Raw genomic sequence first — 23,196 nt, 5'->3', positions numbered from 1 at the left:
GTCAGGGGTTACCCCCACTGAACAGGGCTCAAAAGTGCAGTCCATACAAGTCCTTTGAGTTTATCTCTTTGGACACAAGGCAAACCAAATTCTTATCCAACACCTATTCTGTTGGCCAAAGAATTAGGCAACCACATGTTTCTGGGCCAAACTTGACTCATCCATAAAAAAATTTTAAGTCAACAAAGGAGATATTTTACTGAATTGCTTGATTTATTTCATTTCACTCCTGTTTTCCCCAGACTTAGACTTTACTGGCATAACACAGGAATTTGCTCAGATTCAGTCTGATGTACTGATGTGTACGTGATTGGTTTGTGTAGATCAATCAAATCTTCCTTGGACCTTTTCAGGCTACTCAGGGGTTCCAAGCTCAGTTGTATCATCCATGCCTGTTTTTGTTTTAATCCTTTACCTCTACATCCCTGCAGCCTATTTCTATTTCCCTTTATCCGAAGTCTCCAGCAATTTGGCCAAGTCACTATTCATCAACTGTAGAATCAGAAAGGGGACAAGTGAAACAAAGGAAGCTGACATTCACACACACTTTGCGCCTTGCTAACAGCTCTGGTACGGTTTGCAGAATCCCTTTTCAGTTTGAGGTGTGGATGGAGTACAGGAAAGGTGAGTGAATTGAAAAGTCAATGGTGTGACTACTCAAGGCATTAACTATCTGAATCCTAACTTAGTAATTGAGGAGCATTATGGGAAAAGAGAAGGAATTTACGTATGTAAGTTAAGGATAGACTTTGGCTCACTGGCATGTAAGCATACAATTAGTAGGATATGGAGCATAGGGTAAATGTAACTAGAAAGATCAATGTGCTATAAAATAGTCTTTGAAAGGAGGTTGCTACTTGGTCACTTGACTGAACTAAAATATTAGGACATATTAAAGGAAGTCCCAGGAAGTAAGCTCTGGGACTGTGGGCTTCCACACCATTGGTCATGTTTCTTCTTGCTCATGTTGAGTCTCTGGGCAGTCCTTGGCCTGAGGGTGACCACGTCTCCTTGCCCTGTCCCTCCGGTCTCTTTCTGTCTTTCTCTTTCCCTCCTCCACGCCTCTCCTACAACACGCCGTGCTCTGCACCAGTTCACTGCACAAGGGCCTGCCTGCTCTGTGACCTCATCTCTGCTAGAAACCTTAGACAGGAGGTAATAGGCAAATATGCTGTATTCCTTTGCTTCTCTAAACATCGTGTGCGGGTAGAATACATCAGTTCATAGAAATTATAATATTAAAACCTTCAGGGGCTGTCTTCAAGCCTGGAGAGTATGCCAGAATCGATCTCAAATAATCACTTGCAAAGATTTGCAAGGACTAAGAAAATTATAGAGGAAATGATATCTGTCCAGCTGAGTTTAGTAGCCTTATTATTTCTATTCCTGTTGTCTAATTTGGATAGCAGAAGTGGGATGGCTAGGGAGCTGTCCTTAATTATTTCTCATTCGAACTGCTCCACTTACATCAGTTGTTTTCTTGGTTTGCTCTGGGGTTGAGAGCTGTTGGGCTGCTCTCTGCAGGCCTGCAAGCCCTGTACTTGCCCAGCCCCGAGGATAAAGAAAGAGCCCAGAGTCAGCCACAGAGACATCGATGGTCTAATAGATGGGGGATCTTACACATCTGAAGCTCAAAGGTCCTGGAGCGACACCCCAACATAACGGCAGGTGGAACAGGGAAGCGTCTTCTCTACCAAGGGAAGAGGGAGGCTACCAGTTATAGGGGGGAATTGACATCAGGTTGGCTCATCGGTTACCAGGGAAACCAGATGGGTATGTCCTGCTCTGGAGGCCCCTTTGATAAACTATCTTAGTGGAGATGTTCTGATCTAAAGATTAGAACAGTCACCAGCTGGGGCCTGGGGCAGGTACGTAGGCATTTACTGATTAGGCTCTGTGATTAAGAGGGAAGGTCAGTTATGTGAGTAGGGTGTAGGTGAAGCAACGACTGGTCGAGCAGGAGATGTACAAAGATAAAGAGAACAGTCATTTTGGGTGGACCAAGTATATGAGTACTGAACATTTTTCGAGATTTTCAAGATACTCCCCCTTAACACATGGAGAATCTTAGGAAGAAACCATCTCTAAGTGAGCATTTGGCAGAAACCTGGATGATTTTCCAGTTTTTTATAAATCAAATGTATCTGGACTTGAAATCGTGGATAGATTAACTTTGTGCAATTCCAGGGAATAGAAAGATTTTACTGGATTTATAGTTGGGCCAAAGATTTGAGATAAGCGATCACCTTACCAGGAGGCTCTTACATAGCAGTTTTGCCACGTCTGAGAGCGGCTGCTATCAAAAAGCTACTGTGTGCCGGGGTCATGGCTAAGCACTTTGCACTCATCATCTCATTCTGTCTTCCCCAAACCTGAGAGATATAAGGAAACTGAGGTGCAGTCACTTGCCCGAGGTCACAAGGGTATTCGAAGTAGAGCCATGTTTCAAACCGAGGGAGCTCACAGCCCTGGCCCTTCCACTCCCATCTCCCCCCAACAACAGGAGCTCAGCACAGATTGTGTTTTGAATGTGTGTTGACGTCACCTAGGACACATACCAGCGTGATCCTGCTGGAGATACAAAGTCAAACACACCAAGCTTTTAACTAAATAATCGAGGAAGGAAAGAAATATGCAGACCAGGCTTGCAAATTTTTTTTTTTCATAAAGGCTTTGGAGTTCCTGTCTTTTCAGTTGTTCCATTTATTTACTCAGTTGACATATGTAAATGAAATAAATTCCTGAGAGAATATGTTCCTAAGTCCTTGTTAAGGATGTGAATTTTTCAAAGTATTCAGTGTTTGGTAAGCTACAAATGATAATGACTGATTCAAATTTCACATTATCATGGATTGTTACATTAAAAGTCAACTAGTCTTGCTCTTTTAAAATGATGACCTTTAATATAGTAATTTATGAGGTATTCTTTGATAAATTATGTCTGAGAAGAAATAGTGAAGCTTGTCATAGCAATAAAAGTGAAGAGTGGCATTTAAAATTCCTGAAGCCATATGTAAAATAGATAACTAATAAGGACCTACTGTACACAGCACAGGGAATTCTACTCAATACTCTGCAATGGCTTGTATGGGAAAAGAATCTAGAAAAAGAGTGGATATATGTATTTGTATAACAAATTCACTTTGCTGTACACCTGAAACTAACACACTGTAAATCAATTATACCCCCATAAAAATTAAATAAGATTCCTGAAGCATAAAATCCTGTATCCTGATGATCTCCTTTCCTGATCAATTTCAGAAGCAGAAATGGTGCTAATAAAAATGGTAACTGGTGCAGTGTACCTTGGCTGCACATTTTTCATCATGTGCAGTATATAGAAGCAGCCCTATAAGCAGCTAGGCATTAAAAGTGAGTGATTGTGTGGCCAGCAGATATCTTAACCTGTAACTGAAGATCTGGATTTAAAATACTGTAAGACATGATAAAACGTGTATTTTTCCCTTCTGCTAATAAACCAGTGGTCCCCAACCTTTTTGGCACCAGGGACCGGTTTCCTGGAAGACAATTTTTCCACGGACTTGGGGGCGGGGGGTGGGGGTGGTTCGGGCGGTAATGGGGAGCGCTGGGGAGCGGCAGATGAAGCTGTGCTGGCTCGCCCGCTGCTCACCTCCTGCTGTGCAGCCCGGTTCCTAACAGGCCGCTGACCGCTACCAGTCTGCAGCCCAGGGGTTGGGGACGCCTGTGCTCAACAATCTGTTACTTTACAGACATGCTCATGTAACCACTCTATGTCCGTGTATCTGGACCTCACTCATTCGAGTGTGTGGCTTGGCCTTTTTTAGAACACTCAGGAAACACAGAATCACAGAATTGTGAACACAAATTATGAGCAAAGAATCATAGGCACCTGACCGACTTCTGCATCAATTAGTAAGTTTGTGGATCACTCAGACTGTCTGCATCTCTGATACTAAAGGACATTTCTGAGCCCTGAAAAGCTGCATCCCAGTTTCTCTGGGGTACATCCTATCAGGCCCTCAGCGGTGATTCAACAGTCTGCATGTTTATTTCTTAAGTGTCTAGTTTTGCATTTAAAGGCTACGTTCTAGATCTTACGGGGAACATAAATCAATGTGGTTTATCAAGGCATTGATAAGGGGAATATTTCAATAGGGAGAGACAGGCAGTGGGTGACTTGAATCATAGAAATGAAGTAAAGGTCTCATTTAAATTGTATTCTTCACAGAGAAGTGTGAGAATTTGTATTTAATGGCAAAATAATGAGGAGTTGCAAAAGTTATGAAAATGGATGTTCAGATCTCTGGTTTAATGCCGACTTTGCTGGAGGGAAATACCACCTTGGCAGACAGCAAACAAGCTCTCAATGGCAGCAGGGTTACAAAGGGTATAGACATGAAATATTACCCCTTGAAGCCCACTGGTAATTTTTTATGCAGAGACTTGGGCCAGGTCATAGCCTGAAGAAAGCGGGCTTCCTATTGCGGTCTTGAGCCATGTCCACGGGATCTGGCCTTTTCCTCGGTAAGAGGGAGGTTTGCACGTGAGCCAAGAGGAGAGCAGAGGCCTCTTACCTCCAGGCAGATAACTGTGTCTCAGCGAGCTGCAGTTGCAATGTCTAATGGGGTTTCCTGTTGGACTCTGCTACCTGCCAGCACTGGAAACAAGCAGGCACTGAGAGCTGGCAGCGTATTTCAAGAGTGACAGGGGCTGGAGTCCATGTGTTCTTCATGGAACTTGGCATGTATGTGCCTCCCAGCCCCCACTGTAAGATCCAAATGAGGAGGAATTGTTTCTCATTCTCAAAATGGAGAATTTTCTTACTTGATTGCCCAAGTTGCAGAGACCAGAAGCCCACCAACTGTTTTATACAGAATCGTCATAGTTCACTCCAGAGGGTCCTGGCTTTCAATTCTCTTTTGCTTTTGCTCTCCCTTCCTCCTTGTAATCGCTCCTCTATCTGTCAAGAGTCAACTCAGAATTGCCTTGCTTTGAAGCCTTCCCCAGTCACACCTTTCCTTCTTGTGTGACTCCAACCTTTTTTTTGTTTGTTTGTTTTTTAACCACTCTTAAGGGCCCATATGTGGACCTGTAACTACATGTTGACCCTCCTGTCTGTTTCTGCCCTCCAGGACACAGGCCCTGCTCCAACACACCGTCATCCCCAGCATCTCACAAACCCTCCACGTATGTCTGCTGAGTGATGGGCAAACAAAGGCTAGGATACCGTGTGCTGAGGGTGTGAGGAAGGGCCAGTCCACGGGGGCTCGAGGAAGGAGTTTTGAGGGAAGTCAGGTCGATTTGGGTCTTGGAGGATTCGGAGGAGGACAGCATTACAGGTCAGGAAAGTGGTCACACTTGTGTGATAGTGGTGACATTGAATCCTTTTATGTGGCAAAGGGAGCATTTGTGAGGGGCCAGATTGAAGATGTGCACTGTGCTCAGGTCATGCCAAGCTGTAAATGCCAGACTGAGGAACTTAGGGCTTTACCCTGCAGCAAGCATTAAGTCACTCATGTGCAGCAGGGGGGTTGCATAAACCATTATTTTCTAGAGATTAGAAATATATATATTTTACATTACATGTAATATTATACATTATAATATATACTTAATGTCAGTTTTCTATATCCATTCATGCACTGATGGACACAGGTTGCTTCCATGTCTTAGCTAGTGTAAATAACGCTGTAGTGAACGTGGGTATGTAGCTGTCTTTGCAACTCAGTGTTTTTATTTCCTTCAGAGAGATACCCAGAAGTGGAATTGCTGGATCATATAGTAGTTCCGTTTTTAATTTTTTGAGGAATTTCCATACTGTTTTCCATAGTGGCGGCACCAATTTACATTCCCACCATCTACAAAGGGTTCCCTTTTCTCCACAGCCTTGCCCACACTCATGTGTCTTTTTTTAAAAATATACATCAGCCATTTTATAAACTTATTTAATTTTTGGCTGTGTTGGGTCTTCGTTTCTGTGCGAGGGCTTTCTCTAGTTGCAGCGAGCGGGGGCCACTCTTCATCGTGGTGCACGGGGCTCTCACTATCGCGGCCTCTCTTGTTGCGGAGCACAGGCTCCAGACTCGCAGGTTCAGTAGTTGTGGCTCACGGGCCCAGTTGCTCCACGGCATGTGGGATCTTCCCAGACCAGGGCTCGAACCCGTGTCCCCTGCCTTGGCAGGCAGATTCTCAACCACTGCGCCACCAGGGAAGCCCCATTTGTTGGCTTTTTGATGATAGCCATTCTAATAGGTGTGAGGTGATATCTCATAGTGATTTTGATTTGCATTTTCCTGATGATTAGTGATGTTGAGCATCTTTTCATTTAGTTCCTATTGGCCATCTGTATATCTTCTTTGGAAAAAATGTCTATTCAGGTCATCTGCCCAATTTTTAATCAGAAATTGTGTTTTTTTGCTGTTGGAATTGTATGAGATCTTGAGAATCAATTTGAGATGTTAAGGATTAGAGGTGTAAGACCCCTCAGTGATGGCCTACAGAGGGCCTTTTCTGATGATCCTGGGAGGGAAGACACCGAACGGTCCCACCATCCTGCTCGTGATTGATTACAAAGTGGGGAACAGGTAGGTTCCCCTTCTTCCCAGGCCAGCGATCAGCGTGGAGTTTAGCGCTCCACCTTTTCACTGGTTCCAGCCCGACTGAGGAGTGACTTACCTGATCAGTGTCGTCTTAGTCTGTTCGAGCTGCCATAACAAAATACCATAGTCGGGGTGGCTTATAAACAACAGACATTTATTTCGCACAGTTGTGGAGGCTGAAAAGTCCAAGATCAAGCCTTGGGCAGTTTCAGTGTCTGGTGAGCATCTGCTTCCTGGTTCATCGATGGCCATCTTCTTGCTGTGTCCTCGCATAGCAGAAGGGGTGAGGCTCTGTGAGGTCTCTTTTATAATGGCATTAATCCCAACCACCTCCTGATGGCCTCACCTTTTAAAACCATCACATTGGGGGGTGAGGATTTCAACATATGTATTTCAGGGGGACCCAAACACGTGGTCTGGCCAAGACTGACATTTCCGTGGCCACGTTTTCTTGAGGCAGGGTGACTGCATGGAGACCACCCAGGCCACTGGGTGCCCACTCACTGGCAGCCTGTCCTCAGGTAGCATGGCCCTTTGCTCTTCCCATGTCTGTGGAGGGGGGGAGACTAGGCAGGCCCATGGATTTCTGTTCCCTCTGTTCCAGCTTTCTCACCTGTGCCCGGCCACCCGTCATTGGGAGAGACACTTGCTTTCAGTCTGGGAGAAGTGGCAGATGGGATTGATAAGAAGACAGAGCCTCCTTGGGCCTCAGGCATAGGCAGGCCCCCCTGGTAACAAGGAGCCCTGTGTTGAAGAGAGTAAAACCTTTACTGACATCAACTGGTTTTAACCCCAAGAGAAGGAGCATAAGATTAGCACCACCACCCCTAGACAGCTTTTAAACCTGTCTCCAGAGGTGAACAAATCCTCATGTATATGACTGATAAAATCAGTGTCTCATGTTGCTATTTTGTTTTCTTACTTGCAACTCCAGGCCCTACAGAATTAGTAAAAAGCAAGCGTCACCAGGTCTTGTGGGACGTACCGTTCCCTCATAGATTTGTTTTTACTGAGCAAAGTGGAGTATGCCTCCTGCACTGCACAATCCACCACCTTGTAAAGCATCATGAAAATCTCATTTAGTCCATTTAGGATTTAGTCTGGGGGTTTTGATCAGGTGAAAAAAGGCATTAGGAATTCTCACTGTGGAGTGAAAAGGAGCTTACAGAGCATAAAGTAAGAATCTTATCCTAATTGGGAAAAACAAAAAGCATGAAGCCAGCAGAGTTATATTTTCATCACACGACTCAGGCACTGGGCTGGATGTGTGACTAGAACTTCTCATCACGAAAATGGGACAGAACATCACCTGTCTCACTGTTGTCCCAGCTCCGCAAGCTTCCTGCACCTTCCACCTGCAAGTGTGTGCCGTGTGTCAGCAAAGTCCGCTTCACTTGGGAGCTTGTTAGAACTGCAGGCTCCTGGGTCCCACCCCAAGCTGGGTCAGAACCCATGTCCCCAGCTGATTTCATAACACACGTTAATTTGGAGAAGCTCACCTACAGCGCACGGTGCTTCACAAAATTAAACCTATATCAGAATCCCCTGGAGGGCTTGTTAAAATGTAGATTCCTGGGGCTCCCCCTCTAAGACTGAGTTCGGTAGATCTGGTTGAAGGCACAGGGGTGCCGATGCTGCTGATCAGCGGTCCGTTTTGTTGCTCTTTAGCTTTCCCCTGAATGAGAAGCTCAGGCCCAGGCCACACAGCACATGGTAAGTGGGAAGATAGCCTAGAGCAGCCCCAAACTGCATACACGAGCAAAGCTTGAATGGGACCAGGCCAGTAAGCAGGCATGCCTCCACAGTGGCCTAGTGCAGCCAGGGACAGTCATCTCTAGGACCCGGGGCTGGACACAGTCCACTGTCCTGGCTGTTGTCCTGCAGGCTGGTATGAGACCCCCTCCCAATAGAGCCCCATCTGGAGCTTGCGGGCTCCAGTCCTGATGTGAAACTTAATCAGAGCGACTTCAGGCGCCTCCCTGTGCTTTGACTCAAGGTCAAGACCACTCTCCCTTTCCCTGTCTCCACCCAGGGTCTAGCGACTTACCCTTGAAGGACTCCAACCAGAAAAGCCCCAAATAGGGCCCCTTTCCCTTCTGGAGAGTGCTAATTACAATAAGTCTTTCTGATGGAGGCTCCCTGGTTGAGGCCAAGATGTACATACCCACCCTTTAGAGAAGGCTTCTCTGAAGACCACAGTATGACTTTCTAGAATTTCTGTAGCTGTAAATAAGAAAAAAATGTTAATTCTCACATCAGGGATGTCACTATCTAGTTAACCTTCTTTAGATCCTTTAATTCTTTCAGTTCTTATTAGAGCCTTTGCTTTCCTTCAGTCCTAAAATTTTCAACCTATAAAATCTCAGGCTACAAGACATTGTTTCTCAGTGAATATGGTTTCCAGGCTTAAAATTTTACCACTGGTAATGATAACCAGTAAAAGGCATGTAGATGGTAAATATTATGTTTAAAGGCTATGCGTGTTATTTATATTAAAGATAAATGTGTACAGTAAAATAAACACTGTCCCTTGAGCCATGAAGTAACCTTTCACTCCACTGGTCCCACTTTTCATCCGTATTTAATTATGTAAGCAATGGTAGGTGCAAAGTGTAAAGGTCAAAGAGATTGTGATGCCAAAAACTTGGTCTCTGTGCACCCGTGCCGAATCAAATCTCAGACAGAGTTTTGACTGAAGTAGAAAAGAATAGCTTTATTGCTTTGCCAGGCAAAGGGGGACACAGAAGGCTCGTGCCCTCAAAACTGTGTGTCCCAACCCAGGGGGATTTGGTGAGGAGTTTTGTAGCAGTGTTTCAGGGGTGTGTGCAGGGCCTGCATTCCTTTAATCTGGCCTCAGGTGGTCTCCTGATGAGCTTCTCTGGTTCTCAGGGTTCTCAAACTGCAACCTTCTCTCCGGAAAGAAGAATGCTTCATCAAGTAGTTAACATTTTCCATTTGTTGGGGGTTTCAGTTCTGCAGAAGAACTCAAAGATATTGTTATGCGTATCCCTTGAGGCAGAACCAGGACTCTGCCCCAAGGCTGCACTACTGTTTCTTGGCTGCTCCTCCCTTGCCTCTGCATCGCCTCCCTTCCCTAATTAGCAACTGTTTGAACCTGCCCTTTAGAACTCTGGGAGGGTCATGGAGGCTGAAGCCTATTCCCTACAAACAAGAAATGGGCGACACAGTAGGGCTTCCGTGCCCAGGAGCCCCACAGGGTCCTGCTCAGTTTCAGTTGGTGGCAATCGACTTTACCAGATTTGGTAAAGATCTCCTTTTGAAAAGTGGGCCTGTTCAACCTGATGTGGATCGGCACACTTTATAGAAGAAAAGAGCAAGACATATTCAGGATCTAGAAAATTGTGCTTGGTGAGCTCAGTTTCCCGGAGATTTCCTGGAACAGCAGTCAAAGGGTAATGCAGAGGAGTGTACTTGGCCTCCATAATGCTGCACTATGAAACTTAGGACACATTCTACATCAGGAAGGCAAAAGCTGAGCAGAATGTGTTAACAGCTTGGAGCCTTAGTCTTCATGGTCATCCTTCAAACATCATTCATTCAATTTCCTTTTAGAAATTGAGAGTGAGGTGGATCCAGGTATATCAATTAGAAGCACTTTAAAAAAATTTTTATTTTATATTAGTGTAGAGTTGATTAACAATGTTGTGTTAGTTTCAAGTGTACAGCAAAGTCATTCAGTTATACATATACATGTATCTATTCTTTTTCAAATTATTTTCCCATTTAGGTTGTTACAGAGTATTGAGCAGAGTTCCCTGTGCTATATGTTTGGTCTTTGTTGGTTGTCTACTTTAAATGTGGCATTGTGTACGTGTCAGTCCCAAACTCCCAAGCTGTCCCTCCCTCCCACCCTCCCCCCCCCCCCCCGCTAACTGTAAATTTGTTCTCTACGTCTGTGAGTCTGTTTCTGTTTTGTAAATAAGTTCGTTTGCATCATTTTTTTTAGATTCTGCATATAAGTGATATCATATGATACTTGTCCTTCTCTGAGAAGCATTTTATATATAATAAGAACCAGAAAAATACAGTTCAAACTAGCTTAAAAACTAAAGGGTACATAATTGGCTAATGTTAGCAAAAAACCCAGAGGCATAACCAAGTTCAGGCATGGTTTGACCAAGAAGTTAAAACCTGGTTTCTTTTTCTCCCTGTTGCAAGATGGTTGCTACAAGCTCGAGGCTATACAATGCCTCTTCCATTTTCTTGATGAAAGCAGGGTTCTCTGTTCCAGAGCTCTTAGCAAAAATCCTGGGGTTAATTACACCGGTTGAGCAGCTTGGCTACACTGATGACCATAAACCAGGGAAGCAATACTCCGAGTGACGTGAGCCTGGATTCAGAGCCCAGCCCTGAATCAGCCCACATACCAGGAGAATAGGATGCTCTGGCTTAAACCACTGACCCACCTGGTAGCCGTGGAGGTGGGCTCAGTCCCCAGCAGGCTTTTCCATTGCCCCAGACTTGGTCATAACACGTAGAACTAAGGGGGTTGGGGAGCGTTCCCTGGGAGAAGAAGCGTGCCTGTGCACCAGGGAAAGGAGGAGTCTCCACATGTGCTGCCTTTGTCCGTGACCTGAGGATGGGAATGATTTAGAAGCAAGTGTGTCTGTAGAAGGAAGCTGGTGAATAGATGTGGGCTAAACTAGGAGACTCTCTAGCTTTTGGCTGGTGAGTCTTAAGAGTACCTTTGATTAGTATCTTTGTTTGTAAGACCAGGCTGACTAATTCCCTGAGAATACGTTGAGGTTTTGTTACCAAGGGTGGCTTGGTGATGGTTTCAGGTGAGAATAGTTTCTCACCAACACTGAAGGTAGTGAGAAATATTACATTTGTATCTCCAAGTAATTACTATGTATATGTCCACAGTTCTGTATGAAAATTATAGTGAAACTTAGGGAGAAAGTGTGTTCTGATAAATAGGAAATGTGTGATCTAAAAATATTTTTCCATGTGTTTTTCTAATCAGGGAATATATATATTTGTAAAGTAAGTAGTAATAATTCTAAGAATACAGATGCACTTTGGGCAAAGAATTAAGTAACTTTATGGGGTTTTTTTGTTGTTTCTTATTAATTTTGGCTGCGTTGGGTCTCCGTTGCTGCACGCGGGCTTTCTCTAGTTGCGGCGAGCATTTATTTTTGGCTGCGTTGGGTCTTCGTTGCTGCACGGGGGCTTTCTCTAGCTGTGGCGAGCGGGGGCTACTCTTCGTTGGGGTGCGTGGGCTTCTCATTGCGGTGGCTTCTCTTGTTGCGGAGCACGGGCTCTAGGCACGTGCGCTTCAGTAGTTGTGGCACGTGGGCTTCAGTAGTTGTGGCTCACGGGCTCTAGAGCGCAGGCTCAGTAGTTGTGGCGCACGGGCTTAGTTGCTCCGCGGCACGTGGGACCTTTCCGGACCAGGGCTCGAACCCGTGTCCCCTGCATTGGCAGACGGATTCTTAACCGCTGAACCACCAGGGAAGCCCCATAAGTAACTTTGTTTTGATTGTTATGAAATAGAACTAATAGTGAAGCCCCAAGTACACATAGCTTAAGAAATGCAAAATGAAGCCTGGTACTTCGTTCTTAATTCAGATCTTAAGCATTTGGCCATGAATGAATAATTCTTAGTGGACATTTGTGACGCTTGGTGGACTTTTGTGACAGTGTGCCAGATGCATGATTCTTCAGCCTTTGATGATTCTCTTTCAACCTTAAGAGTTATGTCAGCAGATGTTTATTATTATTCTCTTCCGCTTGTCAACCTGAGAGTTTGCCTAATGAAAGGAGCTGCTGAGCCTTTTGCATGTAAATCCTGATAAAAGCTGCTACAGCCCGGCCCAGGGCCCCAGAAACTGAATGCATACCAAAGATGGGTTGGACTTAACAATACAAACAATTCACAGACTGAGTAATCATGTAATTCACGCCTTGTTTTTCTGATGATTTTTTTCAGAACCGAATGGAGGAAAGCAAAGCACTCTTTAGAACAATTATCACGTATCCCTGGTTCCAGAACTCCTCAGTTATTCTGTTCTTAAACAAGAAAGACCTTCTAGAGGAGAAAATTATGTATTCCCACCTAGTTGACTACTTCCCAGAATATGATGGTAAGTCAGCACTCTTGCACCCACCCAGTAGCTAGGGACACATTCCGCCCGCCTCCTGAGACCAGTGCCTGAGCTGACACACAACAGTGCTCCGTCACTGCCTTTGCCCTCAGAAGCCTGAACGTTGTGATGGATGGAGTATGAATTCTTGTTTGTCCTGTCTTTTAATGACGACCTGAAATGTTTCATACCCCGACAATGCTGAAAGTTATAGTTATTTCAAAGCACATAAGAAGTTGTTTTCTTTTGCTGTTCAAAGGAGGGAACAATCCCCTAGTTTTGACTAATTGTGTGTCAACCATTAGAGTTCCCTCTTGATTTCCCTTTCGTTTGGTAACAGTCTGCCTCTGCCTCTCTCTAGAGAGAAAACTGAACAGTGGTCAAGAGCCCATGGTCTGAAGTCGATCTACCCAGATTCAAATCCCCGTTCTGATATTTCCTATTTGTAGAACCGTGATCAAGTCATTTAGTTGCTCTGGGCTTTAGGACCAAACTTATGTTTTATAGACTATAGTAGATAACATATTGTGACATTTTAGCATGATGCGTGACACATGGTGAATATTTAGCAAATATTTACTTTTGGGGGGCTTCATGACCCCATGAAGCCCCATCATCCTAAAGGATGGCACCCATCGTTTAAGCTCTTCCTGTAGCACTTAGGGTCTGTAGCACCCACTTCAGTACTCATATGTATGCACTTCGCATTATTTACTTCCTTTTCGTAAACAAATCTTGCCTCCTCAACTAGACTGTGAAATCCTGGATGACCAGGCATGACACCCAACCCCTTCCGAGAAATACTTGTTGATAGATTGGTAACAAAATGCATCCACACCCAGCCACTCTGAAACAGGTGAAAGAGTCACAGCCACTGCCCTGTAATAACTTCTGTGCACAGTCCACACCCATCCCCCCATACGTGTTCCAGTCTAGGTTAGGAGTGGCTAACTATGGCCTGCCGCCTCTTCTTTTTTTTTTGCGGTACGCGGGCCTCTCACTGCTGTGGCCTCTCCCGTTGCGGAGCACAGGCTCCGGACGCGCAGGCTCAGCGGCCATGGCTCACGGGCCCAGCCGCTCCGCGGCATGTGGGATCTTCCCAGACCGGGACACGAACCCGTGTCCCCTGCCTCGGCAGGTGGACTCCCAACCACTGCGCCACCAGGGAAGCCCCATCATGGATATCTTTAAATCCCAAGATGTTTTTTACTGTCCATCTCCCCCAGTAATACACGTAATGCATACAGGAAACTTGGCCGTGGAAAAAGAAAGACAGACACTGATTGTTATTCATAAAGCAAACACAGCTGTCATTCCAGGAGACTTCAAGCCCTTGTAAGATGAGCTAAGACAGAAAAAATTCTAGGCCCACTCTGCAGTGATATTTTTATCATAATATAGTATTCTAAATTTCACACTTCCACATTTCTTACTTACAAGGTCTTCATTGTAATGAATGCCATTCCTGTATTTCTCTTCGGGAAGGAAAATTACCATTTCTACATGGACTTGAATTGCAAAATTGTCCTTAGAGACTATGGAATTCTGTTACTGCTATGATGACTAAAAGGATTTCTTTGTAGTTTATGTTTATTCAAATAGCAAATTATGCTTAAAAACGTAACAGGCTCCAAGTGCTCTCCCGTGAACTTGAGTCTTGTTCTGATATACTTTAGTTAGAAAAAGAAAAAGTAGACTTTTCTTTCCCAAAAAGAATAAGTACAAAATTCATTCATAAGCCAGAAAGATAGTGTTCTTTTATGAAAATGAGAGGCTGCACCAGTTCTAACAATCTGTTAGTCCTGGTTTTAAATATTTTTATTACTGCTATGGAATTATTAACAATAAGTACATCGAATAAGCTAGGACATTATGTGATTATATATATTACATATTTGTAATTGTGTAACTTTTTAATTCACTATGATGCCAGACTTCTTAATCATTGACAAAAATTTCAATTCTGGGCTCTGAAGTTAGAAATTCAGACATTCCTTTTGTAAATTGTACAAATGAGAATGATCTGTTTTCATGGCTCTTTCTCCCAGTTTCCAGCAATGTTGGATATAAAGTTATTTGCAGTAAGATTGGTTTGAAAAGTTTTCAGGTTGGCTGTCTGAAACTCACGGTGCATTTTGTTAGAATCTGCAGGCTCTCGGTAGAAATTTCAAAGATTTCTTTGTCCCAACCAGTAGATAACAATACTGACAGAAAAAAATCTAAGCTTTGGATCCCGAGAGGGTCTTCTGAGAGAGGAGGAGTGGAGGTTATAGTGCAAGACCTTCTTTCATGGTACAGAACTGGAAAAAATGGGAGAAATGCAGATATATAGTGCCACAAAGACACATGAGAAAGGTGCTCAATCCTTGATAGGTGGTGGTGGGTGTTTTAGTGTTGCTTTTAATTTACAAGTTTTAAATTAATATATTTATTAGGATCTATTATGCTCTATTGAGATATAATTCATATACCATTTAAAATCCACCCATTTAAAGCATATAATTCAATGCTTTTTGGTATGTTATGTTAATTTTTTAAATTATGGTAAAATATATGTAACGTAAAATTTGCCATTTTAACCATTTTTAAGCATGCAATTCAGTGATATTATAATTACACTCACAGTGCTTTGCAGCCATCACTATTCCCACAACTTTATCATCACCCCAAACAAATTCTGTAATCATTAAGCAATAACTCCCCTCTTCTCCTCCTCCTAGCCTCTGGTAACCTCTAATCTACTCTCCGTCTCTATAAATGTGCCTAATCTAGGTACTTCATCTAATCTAAGTGGAATCGTACAATATTTGTCATTTTGTGTCTGGCTTATTTTACTTTATATAGTGTTTAAGGTTCATACATGTTGTGGCATCTATCAGAACTTAATTTTTATAGCGGAATAATATTCCATTGTATGTATATACTACCTTTTGTTTATCCATTCCTGTTGATGGATCCTTGGGTTGTTTCCACCTTTTGGCTATTATGAATAACGCAGCAATGAAAACTGGTGTGCAAGTATCTGTTAGAGTCCCTGCTTTCAATTCTTTTGGGTATATACCTAGGAGTGGAATTGCTGGCTCATGTGGTAAGTCTGTGTTTAGAGTTTTGAGGAACCATCAAACTGTTTTCCATTTTACATTCTCAGCAACAATGCACAAGGGTTCAGATTCCTCCACATGCTTGCTGACACTTGTTATTTTCCACTTGATTTGATTATAGCCATTCTAGTAGATGTGAAGTGGTATCTTACTGCGATTTTGATTTGCATTCCCTAATGATGTTGAGCATCTTTTCACGTGCTTATTGGCCATTTATATATCTTCCTGAGAGAAATGTTTATTCAAGTCCTTTGCCCATCTTTTGATCAGGTTGTCTTTTTCTTGTTGAATCGTAGGAGTTCTTGGTATATTCTGGATATTTACCCCCTTAGCAGATATGTGATTTGCAAATATTTTCTCCCATTCTGTAGGTTGTCTTTTTTTTTTTGTCATTCGTTTTTATTTTTTATTGAAGTATAGTTGAATTACAGTGTTGTGTTAATTACTGCTGTACAGCAGAGTGTGTAGGTTGTCTTTTTACTTTCTTGATGTCCTTTGATATACAAAAGTTCTTAATTTTGATGAAGTCCAATTGATCTGTTTTCTCTTTGTTGCCTGTGACTTTGGTGTCATATCTAAAAATCTGTTGCAAAATTATTAAATAAGTTCTTCATATATCCTGATAAATGTACCATAATCCTTCTGAGACAGTGCTTGGCACATAAGAGACCCTGGGTAAATGTAAGAAAATGTAAACCAACTTTTTAAATCATCACACGGAGTGAATTGAATTCTCATAAATGTGGTTTGCTCAGAAACACCAGAAGTGAGGCTACAGAGGACAGCTGTAGATGGACCAGACCTTAAGGAACAGGTTTTGTATTCTGAGAGAGATTTCAGTCTGGAGAATGTAAAATGATCCATCGTGGAGTGGGGGAGGGGAGACACACGGGGGCAGATTGACAAGAGAGCCTGAGGCAGTTATGTCGTACGCATGCTTATTAGGCAGCTGAAACCAGCGCAGTTAACTCAGTCCCGCAGAAGTAAACTAATCACACCCCTACTGAAGATTCTGCTGTGGCTCCCTATCTCCCAAAGAATCAGAGCTAAACTTAGCCTACCCTTCAAGCTGTCTGCCTGTTTTCACCTAATCACATTCTGTGGATGGATGGAGATGAATGGATGGGCAGGTAAAGTGACAAAGAGGAGCAATTACACATAGTACTGTTGAGGAAGGTGCTTATAACAGATCAAGTCTGCACTGAAGAGGTCTTTGTGAGCATCAGTAAACACTGACTGAGCAAATGCCTTAACAGATCAGCTGACCAATGTCCCTTTCCTCCCCTGGCCAACAGGACCCCAGCGAGATGCCCAGGCAGCTCGAGAATTCATCCTGAAGATGTTCGTGGACCTGAATCCAGACAGTGACAAAATTATCTACTCCCATTTCACATGCGCCACAGACACCGAGAACATCCGCTTTGTCTTTGCCGCCGTCAAAGACACCATCCTCCAATTGAACCTGAAGGAGTACAATCTGGTCTAGTTGTGCCTCCTTGACACTGCCGTTCCCTTCCCTGGTGGGCTATTGAAGCTATACAAGAGGGACTGTATTTCTGTGGAAAACAATTTGCATAATACTAATTTATTGCCGTCCTGGACTCTGTGTGAGCGTGTCCACAGAGTTCGTAGTAAATATTATGATTTTATTTAAACTATTCAGAGGAAAAACAGGATGCTGAAGTACAGTCCCAGCACATTTCCTCTCTTTTTTTTTTTTAGGCAAAACCTTGTGACTCAATGTATTTTAAATTCTCAGTCATACACTCACAAAGAGCTGTTTCTTCCTCTCTCTCTCTCCCCCCTTCTTTTCTATTGAGCAAAATGAAGCTGATTTTCCTTTTCCTAACCCATCCCTTCCTCCTGATTTTTCCCACATTACAATGGCCTTTATCCTAGTTCCATTCTTGGTCAAGTTTTTCTCTCAAATGATACAGTCAGGACAATTGTCATTCAATTTAAGCCATCAACATCAGCTTAATTTAATAGTTTGTAGTTTTTGCTGAAGGATTATAAGTATTAATACTGTGGTTTTAAATGTATTGCTCTGGATACACATGTAGAGGTTTTTTTTATATAAATACATTGTTTTGCCTCACTTTGGGCTGGGACAGTGGATGCCCATCTAACAGTTAAGTGTCTTTTTTTTTTTTTTTTTTGGATTTCTACCTTCAGCCATAGCTTGGTTGCTCAGTGAACTGTACAGAAGTCAGTAAGGCAAGGGCCAAGACACACAGAAGTCCTTTCTTTTGAAATGCCATGTGCCATTGTCCTTCCTCCTTTCCTTCCCTTTTTTTTTTTCACCCTGCTTTCTTCAAACTGCAGATGCCAAAAAAATATGCCAAGAGACACTACATTATTCTAATGGCTGCTACCCAGATCCTTTTCATAGGTTGCTCTTAATTTTTTTTCCCTTCAGTTCAAACTTTTCCTCCCTTTTTTTTTTCTTAGTGTTTGGGCCACAATTTTAAAAATGACTTTTGTTAATGGGTATGTGTTGCCAAAGCTGGCTTTAAAAAAATTTTTTTTAGTAAGAACTTAAAAGATAAAAGCCAGTATCTTAAAATGTAAGAGAGTAAGACTGTGAAGCCTAAAATGTTTGGCTGCGAATGAACCTGAAACACAAGTTGCCAAACAGTTGGTCACTGTCAATTTGACTCTCATAGTCCGTCCTTTTCTTTGCCCTTAAAATCACATTGTTTTGTGTCCACATTCCATGTTGAGCATCTAAATGGGTAATGTGGAAAAGCTGTCCCATGTGATACCCCATGAAATCTGCTTTTATCTCTTCATTTGAAGCCAGTTTTACTCTCTTTGTATTCTTTAAGGTCAAGTAGGTCTGCCAAGAACATTGGTTGATAGTATTATTCTGACACCTTTAATTTGCAGAATCTGAAGTTACTTGCTCGTTTACCATCTTTGGGATCTTAAACTGGTGACTGGCTGAGTTGAACTTACTTAAGGAAGATTTGTGGACCGAAACTCAAAAGTAACCTCTCTGTTCTATAGAACATGTATTTATATAACTGAACATAGTAGGAGAGAGATCTGGAATTCTATATGTGCAATTTTTCAACCAATGCAAAAAATACAGCACATGTATTGATGAGCTTCTGTCAAGCAGTTTGAGTTGAAATATGATTTAAGAAAATAAGTCATGACTGTTTTAAACCTGCTGGGAAGTTAGAATTAGGCCATGATGCTGGTCTCAGTTTAACTACAATACTGTCTGGCACAAGTCTAAACTTTCATATACGTCACTTTTGGAACAATAAAGGAGAGGGAGAAAATCAATGGCTTATCAGATGAGTACCAGAGTTACTAAGTAGTAATGGGATATTCCCATTCTTTACTCTCCCAGCCTCAAACTACACAGGTTACTTGTTGTTTTTTTTTCTCCTTATTCAGAAAGCACCTGTAATTTAATTAAGAAACAGACTGCCTGTAGGTATAGTGCAATTACGAATGCTCTAATCATTGTACATACATCTCTCCCTTGATATTGCATCATCCATACTGGCTTTGTAATCATTAATTTTTTGGCAGATTGAATGTGCTGTATTGATATGTATCTATGTAATTGTATTGTGTGTCTTATAGCTAATTCACATTTCGAATAATGTTATTTTATTTACTTTTTTAAGAGAGGAGAATGTAAATTTGTCAGTTTATTTCTGACTAGGGATATTTTTTTTTTTTCCATTTAGAAAAGAAAAAAAAACCTTACTATCGTACGGAGCGGTACTAGCATCGTGCTATATAAAATCATTTGCACATTCCTGAGTAGAGGTATACTGATTATAAGACCCAAAGGTCTTAAGACCCAAAGGTAATTTCATAGCAAAAATCAGTTGGAGCTTTTATACAAACATGGAAACCAACTTTGTAGAACTTTTGCCATTTGACCTAGGATTGGAATATGAGCTTTTATACAATTCATATTCTTATTTGGCAAATATGCACAGTTTAGTATTACCTCTCTGATGGCCTTTACTAGAAAGGCAGTTTTAGAAGCTATTGTGATCCACTAAGGAAATGTTTTAACAGCTAGCGACCACTGCTTGCCTGAAAGGGCGATCTTAAATTTGGTGCAGCAAAAAAAAAAAAAAAAAAAGAAAAAAAAAGAAAAGAAAAAAAGAATATAAACAACAACATTTGAAGGCCTACAGTGTGTATAGAGAAAACCTCATCACAAGGTCATAAGTGTTACAGTTTTAGGGAATCAAGATATTCTATTTAATAGAGCTATAGTAGATGTAGTCAATTAAACCTGATCTCAAAGCTCAAAGAAGCTGAGCAAAACAGGGAAAGATTGTTATATTTGTCTTTATGAAATCGGGATGGAATTGCTATGCAGAATTGAGGTTTGTGGTCTCACTGTTCATCTTAGGGTGCATGACAAGATCCCTTCTCTTGAGAAAGGAAAAAATTGATCACCCTAGTTACAGTGAGGCATAGAAACCGAATTGTATCCACACTAGTCAGTCGAAGCTAAAGGATTTTCTTTTTTGTTTCTTTGTTTGGGGTTTTACTGAAGGGTCTGGGGTGGGAAGGGATTCTTTTCAGTTTTGTATAAAAACAAAGTTTACTCATGCTTTCTATTATTATTGTGATTGCAAGCATTCTAAGCGTGTGCCGCTGGACCCCTCTTGTTGATGCTCTCGGTTACAGTAACGGAGGCCTGTGGCGAGTTTTGTGATGACTTGGGCATGTCTTATTGAAAAACAAAAACACAAAACACAGAAACCTTTCTTCAGCAGACCAAGGCAAGCAGCCGTTTCATGACTCACTTAACACATTGCAGTGTACCAGTTTACAGATGATTCTTCCCTTTTTGCGTGACATGGCAGTTCCAACCCACAGAGAATCCCTTATTTGTAAATTGGAGGTTTGTACTATGCCTTACAGAGCTTAAATTCAGAAGTTTGTGCCTAATATCTGAAACAAAGGGAAATAACAAAAGTAAATAAATCCCCTCAAAGTGTTTGTTTTTAAATACATTTTCATATAAAGAGCTCTGTTGAATGTCATGAATAGATTGGGGGGAAAATCTTCTAGAAACCTGCATATGTTGTTTACTAGCAGATGACATCTACAAAAGGTATTTAAGGAACACCCGAAACTTGTATTTTTTTGTAGATTAACTAGCAGGTCTAATATTTAAAAAAGGTAATTCAGCTAAAGGACAATTTACTTTTTGTACTTCAGACTATCTTGATTGTCAAGGTGTACGAACTGTAATTTTAAAATTTATACTGCCACATGATTGTAAATTTTAGTTGTCTTAAGTTAGGAATCAGTGAAAAGCTATTTATGCTGGATAATGGGTCAAAAATGACTTATTTGCAAAAAATATATAAAAATAATGGGAAGAAAGGGCTGCATAATGAGATACTGCAAGACTCAGATACTGGTTGGAAATAATCAAGTTACCCTCAATTTCCCTTTGTTTTCAGTTTCTCAAAAAGAATGAATGAATGAAATATAGCAGAATGTTAACCCATATAAAAATAAAGTGTACCCAAATATTGTAACGGATATTGCTGCTCTTCTTAAATAAGGGTTTAAAGCCACTTAATTGGTAATTGACAACATCTCAGTTGACACAGATAAGGTGTGCTTGGTATACTGTTTTCTTCCAAAGGTTATCTTTGGTTAGAAACACACACAAAAATTAAAACTAGTAAGTAACATTGTGTTTATCTATCTCTACATATTTCCAGCATATGTAGCGTTAATAGATCTGTCCTGGTAACTATGTCTTTGGGATTTCATTTTGATTCCATAAAATTAGGAAAAGAAATGGCTTAGTTGTATATGACTAGCTAGAGATTTTTGGAGCCAAACACCTGCTGTTTCGTAGATACTTAGTACACAGTCTGAACTTGCCACTTGTTTTTCTCACAGAATAATCATTTCCTGCTGTCTTCCCAACTACCAATGCCCTTCAATAACCCTGTTGCTTCTAGAATCATCTGTTCAAAGTATGCATATACACCCAGCACTTAGTAGGTGCTCAAATATTAATTTCCTTCTTACTTCCCTTATCATGTATCCTCCATCTCCCCATATGATTCCAACCCAATGGTAAGTGGCATTTACACATTCTGAAAACATCTATTGGGTAAAATTGGATCTCACTTGGATAAAGGAATTCTGACTTCCATATAAGCTTTGGTAGACAGAAAAACAACTGGGAGAAGATATTCTTCAGTAGAATATTTTTAAGTTTAGAAAAGGAAGATGGAAAATTACTATGTAACTTTGTTCAGGTTACTTCGACTGAAACATGTTTTTGGTGGATTTCTTTTCCTCAAAGAACTCTCTAAATGCAACTTGCTGGATTCCTCACCTGTCATCATGCTGGAAACCCTTACTAGACCTATGTATTTAGGGAGTTTTGTCAGAAAAACATTTTTAACTTGCAGTATTTAAAAGAATCATATTTACTGTTCTTAAAATGTCATTCAAATGCATGTACTGTCTATTGTTTGGGGATGGGAACTAGTTTTGCAAAAAAACACCTAATGTTGTATAATAATGCCCCAATGATCTTGCTGGTTAAAAATACAGTATTTTTGGCCATAAGTTTGTACTACAGTTTTCTTCATTCTTGAGTTTTCCTTCTCTTGAAGTTGCCTAATAAGCCTCTCGGAGAATGTTTTTTATTATAAGGAATATTGGAATAAATCTTTCCTTCCTTAAAGCACTTTATACTGCACATCCATTTCCCAAAGTAAGTTCAATAGTTTTTAAACCACCAAAAAAAATACCCTTTTCCTTTCTGAATATAATCAGAAATTTCCGACTTCTTTAGAGGAAGTTTTCATATTGATAGTATTTATCAAATTTGTTTTAAAAAAATACTTGCCGGGCTTCCCTGGTGGCACAGTGGTTGAAAGTCCGCCTGCTGATGCAGGGGACACGGGTTCGTGTCCCGGTCCGGGAAGATCCCACGTGCCGCGGAGCGGCTGGGCCCGTGAGCCATGGCCGCTGAGCCTGCACATCCGGAGCCTGTGTTCTGCAATGGGAGGGGCCACAGGAGTGAGAGGCCCTCTTACTGCAAAAAAAAAAAAAAAAAAAACTTGCCCTAATTTAGGTTGCAAGCAACTGTCAAAACAAGTTTAAATAGCTGCTCAATAAAGACTTACAACAAGCCACAGTCTTCACCCTGAGGCCATCTCCTCAGAGAAAGAACACAGGCCTCACAGGCAGAGGGTTTCATTAGAATTTCTTGTCTCAGCCCTGGGAATGAAAGGTCCACTCCACGTGGGAAAAAGGATCTGGTGTAGGTGTCCTTTAAGTCTGTGATTTTTAGAAACATACATCGAGGCTTTTGAGATCAGCTAAAAACTAGCTTTTCTTTTTCTAGCAATTTTGTGAAGTTGGGGTGATGGCAGCAAGTGC

At 41.7% G+C, this 23,196-nt stretch overlaps 1 protein-coding gene across 1 annotated transcript in view; it reads left to right on the top strand.

Annotated features, from left to right (window-relative positions):
• The window catches only part of GNAQ (G protein subunit alpha q), a 295,452-nt gene extending 274,125 nt beyond the window's left edge, over nt 1-21,327 (top strand). The window contains exons 6-7 of the mRNA XM_081236842.1: nt 12,535-12,688; nt 17,085-21,327. Coding sequence (XP_081092968.1) covers nt 12,535-12,688; nt 17,085-17,275 — 345 coding nt within the window. The 3' untranslated portion in view covers nt 17,276-21,327. The remainder of the gene's footprint in view (nt 1-12,534; nt 12,689-17,084) is intronic.
• Nucleotides 21,328-23,196: the final 1,869 nt, after the last annotated feature.

This window comes from Mesoplodon bidens (genome assembly GCF_964165515.1).
Source record: "Mesoplodon bidens genome assembly, chromosome: 6".
Lineage (NCBI taxonomy): Eukaryota > Metazoa > Chordata > Mammalia > Artiodactyla > Ziphiidae > Mesoplodon > Mesoplodon bidens.
The sequence above is the reverse complement of the archived record's forward strand: the minus strand, read 5'-3'. Positions and strand labels throughout refer to the sequence as shown.